At 42.0% G+C, this 14,175-nt stretch overlaps 1 protein-coding gene across 2 annotated transcripts in view; it reads right to left on the reverse strand.

Annotated features, from left to right (window-relative positions):
• Nucleotides 1–14,175, reverse strand: part of ZFAT (zinc finger and AT-hook domain containing) — a 137,919-nt gene that overhangs the window by 36,899 nt on the left and 86,845 nt on the right. For both annotated transcript variants that reach the window (XM_019553066.1, XM_019553059.1), the window contains exons 11-12: nt 11,844–11,932; nt 3,453–3,591 (exon numbers count right to left, since the gene is read on the reverse strand). In XM_019553066.1, the coding sequence (XP_019408611.1) occupies nt 3,453–3,591; nt 11,844–11,932 (228 nt within the window). The remainder of the gene's footprint in view (nt 1–3,452; nt 3,592–11,843; nt 11,933–14,175) is intronic.

Raw genomic sequence — 14,175 nt, forward strand, 5'->3', positions numbered from 1 at the left:
CCTGGACCCACACAGATAACCACTGACTTACTGGATTTCTACATGGGTGCAGGGCCTGTCTCTATGGATGTTATTTCAGGACAAGGGCTTAGTTACAATGCAACTATGTATCACCCTATTTGCAACAACTGTGTTTCCCATTCCAATCTTCAATTCCAGCAGAGCTTTCCAACAGGCCACCTCAGGTGACCAAGTTCGCCGCTTCCTCCAGCACTATGAGCTGTGCCACACTATGTGACCTTGACCCAGGCGCAAAGAAGGGGAAGTCAGTGGGAGAAGGAGCTTGAAGAACCAGCTGCTTCTGCAGTCAGAGTAGTGGAGGGTCGTGGAGTCTCAGTGGGTGCCCAGGGGCTGCAATTTAACCGTGTGAGCCACATGGGCTACCAACTATACAGCCCTGCACTACTGCAAAATAGCAGCTTCACAAACTGATAACTCCTATCCTCTTGGAAATTCAGAAAGTCCAACTTTAGGCCATTCTAAATCTGTGACAAAAAAGGGAAATAAGACTTGTGCGGGTAAGGCTACCACAGGCTGCCACCTTAACGATACTGTCTCTCTCCTTTCTACTAAAATACAAGTTAAAGGTAGAGCATAAGGCTTTAAATTTTGAAAGCTTTTGCTTGTGTCCCAATTTTAGTGTTATTTAAACCTGGTTTTATGTCTCGGGTACACAAAGATTCTTTGTAAAACAAATCATTTGGAAATGCTTTTTAGAAATAATGTTTCTTAGGAGAATGCGTTTTTATTCATTATCTGATACCATACCATTATTCTGATACCTATTCTTCCTTAACAAAAATGAAAATGCCTTTTGGGAACTTAAAATTTAAAAAAAAAGTTTTGTATGTATGTTCTATTCAAAATGCAAAAAGTACTTAGAAATTATCAGAAATAAAAGGAAGAAATTCAACTCTATTGAGGAATTCAGCACTTTCAACACAATGCAATTTAATATTTAATCTGGCTTATTTCCCCCCTCCCCTTCCCCAACCCTTTCAGGAACCAAAACTGTATGAGCTTTGTGTTTCCTGAATCTCTAAATACATTTTATACTGAACAAGCTATCTGATTGCATGGTCAGATTGTTCGCTTTGGTCTGTCTGCCAATTTTACAATAGCAAAACTTCACTTGGGAAATAGTAAGACTTGTACTCGTCTCCTTCACCAGCTCCTGGGAACTGGGAACTTGAACTGCTTCGCAGAGAAAGAATTGTGGTTTCTAAATAAGTAATAAAAAATTAAGTGGTGGAAAACAAGCAACCAGTAGTACTGACCACTATTTATAACAAGGATGTAGGAAGTCAGCTGCATGGAAACTTTTAACCTAAAATGGCACTACCACAACAGCAGTTAATCAAGTCATCACAGGCTATTAATAAGTGTGTAAATAACAGTTTAACATGGGCATGCTCAACCTCTGGCGTGTGGGTCAGATCTGGCCTGCAGGGTTGTGTCACTTGGCCCATTGGGCACCCCACAGGTCCAGAAACTGCTCAGGGGGAGCTGCTGTACAGTAAATGCTTGAAATAGAGATATGATGCAAAAGGAATGAAAAGCATCTGACTGAGAAAAGTATATTTATCTAAAAATTACAGCTTATTCTAGATGTCTTTCAAATTTTACTAAAACCACTTCCAGACCTTTGGAGAGCCCTGTGGGCCAGAAGATACAGCCCTGCATGCTAGATCAAGCCAGCACACGGGTGGATCTGGAAACACAGTCATATCTTGCAACTGTGGACCCACCCCAAATGCTGATTCCACTACAGCTCACAGACTGATCCCACGCTACTCGTTCAGTGTGCAGGGCTGGAAGGCTGTGAACCACTGTTCTGACATGTCTCTCTCCACCCTCTACTGTTGCTTTACCTCTGATGTTTAATCCTGAATGTCAGGCATTTCCTACTTTCTTGGTTACCCTCTCTCCATCTAACCTCTTATTTCATATCCAGTCCTATCCCATAGAAGCTTGACAAATCAGCGACAACCAAGAGGGCATGATCTGTTTTCACAGGCTGGGTACCCTGGCCATCCAGGGTCCTAAATTATAATCTGAAAATCAGATCAGTTGATTAAGAGTGGCGTACGCTCCTTGGGCATGTCTAGACAAACACGTGTTTCCCCGGGGACAAACAGCAGTGGCACATATTTGAACTGCTGCTAGTTGTTCCCAGGGAGTACCCCTGCACACATGCTCTGCTGTGGGGCAAATTGCCCCTTGTGGGATAAGGGATGCTGGGGCTAGCACCTGGGCTGGCCCCAATAGCCTCATCTGGGGTCCTGGGGCTGCAGTGGTGGCAATCCAGGTGCATGGAGCCTGGCCGGTAGCTGGTGTGTGGCTCTGGCCAGCCAGGCTCCGGTTTCAGTTGGTGCACTCTGCTGCCATGTGTCCTGTGCCACTTTTTCAGTGTGCTTTTTCTTGATGCTAGGATTTCGAGCACCTAAATCTGGCTCCATGCTGCAAATATGCACCACCAAGAACCAAATCACACGCACAGGGTGCATTTTGTGGCACCTCTAAAGCCTCTGAGATGCCACAAAGAGCATGTGTGTGCTTGTGTGGATGCGCCCCTTGAGTTCTAGGGTGCAGAATCCATCTTCAAGTGAAACCTGTGAATCCTTTTTATTCTTGTTTATATAGAATAACAAGGTGAAAAAGATCACCATAACTGTTTCACAACAGAGCACTGGGTTTCAACAGTAAAACGACCATTAAGGAGGACAGAAGTACAAAGTTGAAGTGCTTAACTGCCAGGGGAGGTCTGTACATATGAGGAATTTGTGCCTTTGAAAACCTCCAAATATCCCTTTGAGAAAAATGCCTTTGTGTACCAGACTAAAAGTTGATACAATTAAATTTATCATCAGATATAGTCAAACTTTATAGCCTTATTTTGATTTCAATTCAAATGACTATTTGACATGCCTCCAAAAATCCAGTGCGAGGCCAAGGCCATTTTCATTTACAACCGATTTGTAATTATTTCCTCTCCTTTAATCTACTTGTTTACTGAGAAAACAACCTAGTGCCATTTACTCTTGATCTTGTTCAGAACTTAGCTCAGACTTACAAAAACAGTCACAGTCATTTGTTAGCTGATTTCTTATTTGGAGAGAGATTGGGACTGTTTACCTGAATTAGAAAGGAGGCAAATGAGGAAAAGATACAATAAATGGATATAAAATAATGACTATGAAAGGCAAGGCCAATCAGGAACTTTTGTTCACAGCACTTCATAAATGGGGAACAAGAGTAGGATGAATGAAATTGAAAAGGTAGCCATTTCATAACCAATAAAAGGAGATATTTTTTTTCAGAGAACGGGTAATTAAACTGTGAAGTCATTGCTAATTCACCTTTAAATCAGCTTGGTCCAACAGCAAAAAAGAAAAACAAAAACGAGCCCTCACCCATAGACTAAATAATTAAAAAAAACCCTGGAAACTTACCTTGTTGTATAAGAGCTTCTGCAGCAAGTTCACCAGTCCCTATATTAACATACTCTTCATTGGGATGCTTTCTGTTATAATGCCTCTTGAGAGAGCCAGATATATTGCAGGAATAATGGCAGTGTGCACAACGGAAAGGCTAGAGGAAAAAAGAAAAGAGCCAGAACGTTTCATACGTTTTTACTTGCTCTAGGGATTGGTCCAAACTTCACCCTTCTGATCAAGATACAAATTTAATTAAGGACATATTAAGTACATTCATGTCAGTTCTTAGGCACGTATATAATTATCTCTAAGAGGACAACTTTCAAAACAACATATTTACATTTAAGCCAACTCTTACCTGAATTTTGTCACTTTACTACAAAGGTGAGCAATGATTTTGGCTGGAGGGCCACTTACTAAGTTTCGGTGAGCTGTTGAAGGCCACACATGCAAAATCGTTCAGAAGATATCATTTTAACAAATTATAGTAAAAAACAAATCAAACTGAAAATCAAACATCTACTATATTTTAATTTTATTTCATTTTAATTTGATTTATTTCATTTTATTTAATTTTTTAAAGTTTTGTCCTGATTTATGTTTTTTTGAGTAGCATATATAGAGAGACAATTGCCTAGTAGCTGTAAATAAAGTCTTACTCCTGTATAGTGTGTGTGTGGGGCAGACGATCAGCCACCCCTGGGCAGCCAAGTGGGTGGAAGGCAGCCATGAGCTGGACCACATGCTGGGGCAGGAGCCACACAGCTGCAGCTCCCCCTTCACCCCTCCTGGACATGCAGTGCCCAGCACACATCCCCATGGCTGCTGCTGCTTCTCTGTGCTGCATGCTGGAGCAGTAGGGGCAGAAGGAGAAGGAGCTACTGGAGGCAGGGGGATCCAACCAGTACCTGGGCAGCTGCACTGGGAGCAGCCTGCCAGGAAGCTGTGCACACTGGCTAGGGCTGGGGTGGGTGGGAGTGCTGGCTGCCCTGGGCAGGGCTCAGCCCCATGCAGAGCACCATGGCCCAGATGCAACCAATTGGCGGGTGCCCGCCCATAGTCCGGATCCAACCAGCTGGTGAGCCACATTTTGTTCACCCCTGGTTTACTACAAGCATCAAAAGGTAAGCATCCTCAGGATAACACTTTTACCTTGCGTGCTTTGCGACTTATAATTATGGGTCTGATTATGCAAAGACTTTCTACAGTGCATGGAGACCAGAATCTGACTGATGTAAGCAATGTAACTTGGATATAAATGGGGTAAGAACGAGGACTGGAACAAGTAGGTCAAGCAGCAAGATGCTACAAAGGTCTTCCACAGAGAAGGAAGCTGCAATGCCTAAGTATTAGGCTCCTGACCCTTGGAACAGAATCTGAACTAAGCGTCTACACTCCATTTAGTGTGCAGGGGAATGAAGTATAGGGCTACTTACAGATATTAAACCCCCCCAAAAAAAACAACAAAAAAAGGATGCTTTACTTTAAACTCAGTGCACTCCTGTGCTGAGTCCAGCATATGCCCAGAGGAGGCATCATACTATTTGAACCCAGCTTGCCCAATATTTGTATAGATCAGGACTTTTAGTGGGGCTTTTTTGGCACTTTATCCAATAACACACTGAATCAGCTTTAGAGATAAGTGCCAAAAAGACCTGCTGAAGAGCCTGGTCTATGCAGACAACTGCAAAACTGGGTCAAAGTAATGAGCTGGTTCTTTCAGTAAAAGGCAGTTTTGTTTGGTTTAACATTTGTAAGAAGCCTTGATGTCTATACTGCCTCCAAGGACTTCCTAAGGTTGTTGCCAAAAACTAAGTCCCCAACCCCAAATCACTCCAAAACCACAATGGACACAGTCAAAATGCTCTGCGGACACTCTCTGCTGCTGTCTTCAGACATCCTCCTCAGTTCTGGTTTTGAAGCACAGGCAAGCAGCCTCAGTGCAGCCACGCAGGCAATACAGACCTGCCTCTAGACACCTCACAATGGCACACCAACCAGTGTACAGCCATCTACAGCAGGGCTGTTCAACTTGTGAGCAATGGGGGTTGGAGGGGCGCTGCACAGTACATGGGCCACAAAACTCCAGGCCTCACCTCTCAGGGACTGCATGCCCCCTCCTGCCCCTAGAACACGCATGCAGCCTAATTCCCCATGTTGCATGCACTGCACAGATAGGGCTGGTGGTCTGGTCCCTCCACCCCCACTGTGAAGACACACAGATAGACTTCCCTCCCTGCCATGCCATCCCACCACCAGGGGATGGGAGAAGAAGAAGCTGAGAGCCTGACCCCACTGCAGTAGGAGCAATTTTTTGCAGTCTACATTCACCTGTGGGCTGCCAGTCGGACAGCTGTGATCTAGAGCAAGCCAGCAGGACACACTGACCACTGGTGATACTTGAAATCTGGCCCTTGCCAAAGGCTGCAGGGAACAACTGACAATTCACTCGGGATCCACAGCCCAGAACACTTGCTGGAGGTCAGCACTTATATCCTTCCCATCACGGGTGGAGCGAGACTCTCAAGTCACAGCTGCAGTAAAAGGAGGAAGTGGTTGTGGTGCCACCATCTCTGTTTATTGAAGCCAAATGGTTAAAGTCTCTGGCCAGGATGTAGGATATCCAGTTCCAATGCCTGGGGAATTTCAAATTCCTATCTTCTACCTCCCAGGTGACTATCTTAAATACCTGGCTACAGGCTGTTCTGCTACAGGCTGTGACTATCTTAAATACCTGGCTACAGGCTGTGCAGAAAAGAATCCAAGAGCCGTTGAGCCAGGAAGGCAGCATAGGAGAACATACTATTTCCTTGTGTAACTACTAAATCCCCCTCTGTGCGTCTCCATCTGTTGTCTTGTACCTAAACGGTAAATTATCTGAAGCAGGAATGGGGCAGTATGATAACACATGCAACAACAACAACATGCAAAAACCTCCCTACTTGGCATTGGATGACGTCTCCTTAGTCTCAAACTTTAGTGACACACAAAGAACAGAACTTCCACCAGTGTTTGTCTTGGGAATTAAAAAATAGCCAGCCTTCTGATTTCAATTAAGTCTCTGCTATGTTAGTTAATTATTTCAATTAACTTTTCAGAGTAAACAATCAACTCCTTAAATTTGGTGCAATTACTCCCAACTTCTCTAATGATAACCGATGGTTTGAATAGTATGTGATGTCGTCTTCTGAAACTTGTCTATAGTTATAATAATTATATTAGTTATAATAGCAGGATTGCAGTATTCATCTCAGTAGGGAGTATGAAAAGCTAGGTAATTTGAGAAAGGGGCATGCAAAAAACAAAGGCACATCTAGGGAAGTCCCATCTTCTGTAGGAAAATTTCCCCACAATTCCTTCTTTGCTTATTACTTTTCATCCCCATGAGCGCTGGCAACATTAGGAGCCCTACCGTAGCAAAGCTGCTGCAGGCGTTTGCAAAAGCCAAGGTGATTCAATTCTCTCTGAAAAAGGTGATGTGATACTGTTGCAACACAAGCAACCTCTTTACGCTAACAGCCCCCCAGTACTGCAAATTCTCACAGGTCTGAATTAGTTGAGAATGTTTTGATTCTCTTAACGTAGGAAAGACCAGAAAGAGACAGATGGCTGTAGTATAACTGGCTGCTGCCTATGACGAATGATGAAGGAATCTTGATCTGCAAGAAATGGTATCAGAAATATCTGCAAGCTTGACTCTTCACCAGGCTGCACTGTTTTCTTTTTGAAAGCAGACATTTAAACTACAGAAGAATAATTCTAATCAATTTGTAGATTTGACTTCTTTATAAGAGATTTTAACAAGCTTAGAAAATTCCTTTGAGACAATCATGACACATACACATCGACTACTTAAAAACTGCTGTCAACTTGAAATTCAATACATCAAAAAATGAGTTAAAGATGCTTTAAGGCATTACATTTTCAGCGTTGCATTTGTCCAATTGCTTAGGTGTTATAATTGGATTTTTTTGTTATTTAAAAGACTTTCTGCTCTTTGCTTCCTGTGTGAAAGACACACACATGCAGCAGAAATAATCGACAACAGCACTGCAAATGACCAGATTTAGGCAAACCCCAGCACCACATAGATTGCTACACTGGAGCCTGACTGACTACCTGCCAAACATTAGTACTGAACACACAAAGGTTAAAAACTGAAAAGAGAGAGAAAGATATTTTCCTCTGATCTCTTCTATTATAGTAACCTTAAATGATACTTGTTACAACAGTAGGCATCCAGGTATTTGATATGGTAAATTTTGTTTTGTTTTTTTGTCTGTCTGTTTTGTCATCCATGTCTCTTTAAAGACTTCCGTGAAGTGAACAATGCTTAAAAATCCTTTTTCTAAACACTTTTATATGATAAACATTTGTGGACCAGTAAATCCTGGAGGAGTTAGGAAACAGTATCACTATTTCCTAAGTTTACAGAAGCTTTTGAAGTTTTCAAAATGCCCAGACCACTGCTAATAAAGTTGATTAACATAACAGCTTTGCAGAAAGGAAACACTCTATACAATACATAAATAGTGCCCATTGCAGATACCCCAACACCCCTTAAAATATGGAAAAACAACCAAACACAAAATGTGACAAATGTAAGGATCCACTTTTTATTTATTAAAAACAACATCTAATTGTATGTTTTATTTTGTCAAAGAAGTAGATGAAAACAGGAAAATAAATACTTCATTTACCTATCTGAAGTCTGAATGAATCCTACCATCATAAAATGGCTCAGCACTTAAGGCACACTAAATCACAATAAATCAATCTGCTCTAAAAGGTTTGGCATGAGAGTTTAAACTCTTTAGAAAGGACATTCCAGTAATTGATTTTCTCATTATTTTGCTAGCAAGTACAATATTTCCAAAGTGTGGAGGAACGAAAAAATAGCCAGGCAATGTTTTACCTAAATGGCATTTCTTTTCTTTTGAAATGTTATAAATACTCTCTAATGCACATTAAATAATGGAATGTTTTTTTTTCCATCTAAAAATACCCCTCGGCTGTTCCCAAGGGAAATATTTTTAAATTATATTTGGTCTTTAAGAATAACAAAGAGTAGAGAAGGGGAAGGGAGGAAGGTGGGAAGCAATTTGCAAACAGGACAAAAAAAAGCCAAAATGGAGAGAAATCCAAATACTGCTCATTAGATAAGCTGACAATGTAATACTGCACATTGGAAAGATCTAACACAAAGCAACACTTATACATGCATTTTCTGCATTGGGCCTACAGGATCTTTTAAATGATTTTTAACCCTTTGCTCCAATGCAGCACTTGAGGAGTGCACCAGGGTCACCCTCAGCCGAAGGAATACAGCACTGTCACCGTTATTGCAACTTTATTTTAACCTGTTCCTCTCCTGACTCTCTTCTTACTCATTTTCTGCTCTGTGCCAATGTGAGATACAGAATATCGGGCTAGCTGAACTAGCTGAACCTCGTCTGACATGAAATGGCTTCCCTCATGTTCTCTCTCTTCTTCTCCTGACCTGGACCATCCTCCCAGCCTCTTATAATACAGAGAAGCAGTTTTCCCAATTCCCACCGTGGCATCTTTGGCCAGCCTATGTCATTTCTCTTAACATCACTCAACCTGCATTTACTATTTCAGGTTTGTGCTATTCCCCCTGGCTGCTGCTCTACTTCCCTATCCTTTGAAATTCACTTGCTTACATAGTTCACATCACTGTAATGTCTGAGCAAAAAACATGGTGGCAATTTCAGAAAACCATTTTCCCCCCTACATTTCCCTCAGTGCACGACACCAAATAAAAAGGTACAGGGAATGCAGGGAATGCTGTCTAGATGATATGCTGGTGTATATGCTAGAAATCCTTCAGGCTAGCATATATCAGTTCATACTGGGCACATCTACATGAGACATTAATTGTGCAGTAGCCTAACAGCACTGCACAGCAGCATGTCACAGCACGGACCGTGCTAATATGCTGCTGTGTAGTATTATCAGGCTACTGCGCAGGAGCCTCACTAAAAAGGCATTCACTAATGCTACTGCACAATAACTCTGGCTAGTGCGCATTTAGTACTTAGTTATACACCTACTAAATTAAATGTGTAGTCACCATTGTGCATTAATGAACATGTAGATGCGCCCACTGATTAGTATTTAAAAAAATGAAAGGAAGAAAAATACCTAATTACTCCCTTCTGTCCTTGTCAGAGAGCCATGCTGGGTTGAGTAAAAGTAACTTTGATTTTCCTCTCCCCCTCCCACTCCTACCATAAAAAGGAGGTTTAAAATTAACTGGGCAGAAGAAATTACTGCCTGCTACTTACTTGGCTGAATTATAGTTACTGCTCATTGGGCATCAGGATAAAGCAAACAAAAATTAACTCACTAATGGAGAATAAACTTCATCACCCCAATTCTTGCACTCTGCATATTTTCTAAGGCCAAGAATACCGACAACCATTTGAAATTCACCACCATCTCCTGGCTCAACTACTATCTCAAAAAGGCCTGGCAATTTAGAAATCAGACAGATGAGAATTAGGGTCCTTCTGTGCGCTACATTTATGCCGCGATTGAGATATTAATTGGAGCATAAATGGCCAGGGTTCTAACACAAACGTCCAATATAAGGCACCATAAAGTGGAAACCTGCAAGAAAAATGTTCCACATAAAATGTACAACATTTTTATGGTTGGTTTGCCTGGATCCTTACACAGAATACATGGCATGTCCAGGGCTGCTCCAGGGCTGGTACTGACAGTCAGGTGATTATCAGACCCAGTACTGGCACAGCCATGGGTCTTGCCAGCACCCAGCTTTCAATATGGTAGTGCAGGAGGAGCCCAAGATCAGGCTCCCAGGCTCCTCCTGCACCAGCAAGTAGAGAGGGCATGATTAGGACCTGATCCCTGATCCCCAAATCGCGTCACATGTGGCATGGCAGGAGGCACTATTGTTGGGAGTGGGAATCAGATCCCCTGGCACCTTTAGTGAACATGTACCAGGAGCTGTACAGACATACCACATGATTGCAACATCCTCACTTGCATTTTACACATACACAAACAATGGTCCCAACAGAAGTGGATGCAGTCACCGACCACGAGTTTAGTAAAAAACTCTAACAAACCTTCTTCACAGAGCCAGTTGGGATTTCTTGAAGTTCTCTTAATAATTCATTGGCTACTCCTATTTCAGACTGACAGGAGGCATGAAAGGAGACAAGGGGCCACGAGAATTCAAATTCTATCCAGAGGTCTACCAGGACTGCATACCACAAGGGTTGCATTTTAAGTATTTTTGTCCCAAAATATGTTTTTCTAAATAATGAATACAAATCTTCCTTCAAATTTTCCTCCAGACCTTTGAAAGAAGTATTTGCAAACAAAAAGGCATCTATTACAAATAGCATAATAATTATATAGCAGATTAAGAGAGGGCTCTGTTCTATAAAAAGCAACCAACTTCTCAAACATGTAACAGCCCTGCTGTGTGACAACTATAAAACGTAAGCTCATAGGAACAGCCATCAAAAATCAAAGCACTAAATTTCTATCCAGCATAATAAATACTTGAAATATAGATAAGATGCAGAAGGAATAAAAATTATCTGATTAAGAAAAAATATATAATTATCTAAAAATTACAACATTCTAGATGTCTTACTTTAAAATTTCAGTAAGACCAACATAAAAAATAAAACAAACTCCAATCTGAGGATTGTCTTAATTTCTGTTTTAGAAAGAGTCAACACAATGTTGGCTATTATTGATAAAATAATGAATTTCCAGGTAAGGACAGGCAATGCATACAAATAATGATAAAACTTCTTTGCAGAATAGCTAAAAAGTTTACCCTTTATCAGGATATACTGTTAAATTATGCTGAGCATTTTTTCAAAGATTAAATATTATTTTTTGCTGAAAATGAACAGGTATGTCATTTTTGTTCCTCAATTATAGAAATCTCTGTAGTCATGGTATAAAATTTTACTACACTGAGAGCCAAGGTAAAACTTAGACTATAATACTAAGTTTTATTAAAATAAAATCTAAGAACCTCATTGGAACTTTAACGTGCTTTAAAACTTATCCCAAGGTACTTGTTAGACAGGATTCATAGTCTCCTATTTCTTTTGAATTAAATTAACTAATCTTTTATATATGCAGTGGCCACCTTGAAAAAGGCTTAAGGGACACAGCAAACAATGCATGGAAGTTTGCTTCTTTGAAAACATGAAGCATTTTCAATTCCATTCTTTATACAATAACTCTTGCTGATGGAGTGTCAACATTAAAAACATATAACATCATGGATTCATCATGAAAAATCATGTTACTTTCTCCTAAAACCCTCCTGTGAAGTTTGAAGACATCTCCATTCCTACAAAAGAACTAACCATGGCTTATCTGATTTCTTACCTTGAAGGATACATGTTGTTCCATGTGACGTAGGAGCTGTGGCTTTTGGGCTGCAGTGTAGTCACACACTGTACATTTAAACTGTTTTCCTGAAACAGGGAGAGAAAACCAAGTCAGGGAGCTTGATTCTTCCATTCAAATACTCAAAGAGTTCATTGATATTTCTTAATTTAAGTTAGTTCACAGAAAAGCAGGGCTGGAAGGACCTCAGGAGATCTTCTGGTCCAACAACCGTCTAGACAGATACATCCCTATCCAAACCATCCCACACAAGTTCTTATCTAACCTATTCCTAAAACTAGATAAACAACCCTGTCACACAAGTGCAAAAGCACTTAGCCCAAGGTCACCTAGAACATCCTAACCTGCCACAGATAAAGCAGGGGGATGAGGGCACTCTTTAATGTCCTGCCACTGCACAACTGGTAAATACACTCAAAGGATTCAAGAAAGAATACTATGTCCTGCACCAGCTACAGAGAAAGGCAAAAATCCCCCATAGTCTGTACCAATGTAACCATGGGTTAAAGTCTTTCCTGACCCCAATTGTGGTGATCGGTGTGATCCTGAGCAGAACGGCAAGAACAGAAACTAACCAGGAAGCTCTGGCACATGTCCGTCAGTCCCCCACCTCGCAGCCAACACCCAACACTTCTGAGGAACATGACAAAGACTCCTGACACTTGTAGCAACAGAAGTGGGGGGTAGTGGTAGAAATTAAGGATGTGTGAAATGGGCCCTATTCAATTCGTATTCAGCCCAAATCAGGGACAGTGATTCAATTCGTTGATTCAGATCACCATCCCCGATTCGATGTGGCCAAATCCAAACCTGAAGATTTGATGCTGATTCGGAGAATTAGCGATTTGGCCATAGACACAGCTTTAAATGTTTTTTCTACATACCTTGAGGCACCAGGAGCGGCTCATGAATGCTGCGATGCTGGGGCGGATGGAACGTCCCACAGGAGGGAGTGTCCCACAGAAGCGCATGGGGCTTCCCAGCGCGCTTGACAACAAACCTGGAAGTGGACCAGAAGCACTTCCGGTCCGCTTCCAGGTCAGCCGGGGAGCCCCTCCCCCCAGCTCAGCAATCGGCTGCAGGGGGACGCCGGGTGCCCCCCCAAACCTAGGAGGCACCACTCACTGAGCTGGAGGAGGGGGTGTGAGGGGGACCCCCATGCTGTCCTTGGCAGACCCAGAAGTGGACACGAAGTGCTTCTGGTCTACTTCCAGGTCTGCTGCCAAGCACGCTGGGGAGCCCCCCACGCTTCTGTGGGACACTCCAACCACCCCACCACCACAGCATTTACAAGCTGCCTGCTACCTAGAGGTATGTAGAGAAAATATTTAAAGCTGTGTCTAGGTCCAAATCGCCGAATCTTCCTGAATCTCTCTGAATCGATTTGGAGGGTTCCGATTTGATTCAGAGAGATTAAAGGGTCCTCTGATTCAATTTGGTTTCAGAGATTCAGCCACCAAATCAGGCCAAATCTCTGCTGAATTGAATCAGGGAGCAAAGTTTCATACAGCCCTAGTGGAAATTCCTTCCTTGTCCCGTGTAAACCAGCAAAACCCAGAAACAGGACAAACCAAACACCCTCCACTCTGCTCTGTAACCTGAGGACAGCAAACAACTCCATACAATGCATCTCCTTTCTATCATCCTTTCCCCTCCATAAACTTTGCTCAGAAATTTGCTCAGAAAAGTCTCAACTGCAGTATCCAAATAGTTGATAAATACACTGAACAGCACTATGCCTCCACATGAAACCTCCTGCTATTCTGACATGGATCCACTTACAATTGCTCTTTTCTGGTGGTTATTTTGTTGTCTATCCACCTTGTAGCAGTTTCATCTCGCTTGCTTTTCTCCAGTTCGCTTATGAGAAGGTCATATGGGACTTTGTCAAAAGCTTAGCTGAAATCCAGATATATTATATCTACTATATTCCCTTAATCCTTCCAGTTAGTAATTTTGTCACAACACGAGATCAAATTTGTTTGTCACGATTTGTTCTCGACAAACCTATGCTGACTTCTTATGATCAGATTTTTCTCCTCCAGGTGCTTACAAATTAACTTTCTTATGATACGTTCCAGTAAATTCCTAGGCACTGAAGTTAGGCTAACTTACATATAACCCTCCAGGTCCTCTTTTTCACAGATTTCATAGACATCAGGGCTGGAAGGGACCTCGGGAGATCATCAAATCCAGCCACCTGCCCAAAGGGCAGGAAGTCAGCTGGGGTCATAGGATCCCAGAAAGATAAGCATCCAATTTACTCTTGAAGGTGTTCAATGTAGGTGCTTGAACCACCTCCGCTGGCAGA

The sequence above is a fragment of the Crocodylus porosus genome, unplaced genomic scaffold (assembly GCF_001723895.1).
Source record: "Crocodylus porosus isolate Cpor-Errol unplaced genomic scaffold, CroPor_comp1, whole genome shotgun sequence".
NCBI classification, from domain to species: Eukaryota; Metazoa; Chordata; order Crocodylia; family Crocodylidae; genus Crocodylus; species Crocodylus porosus.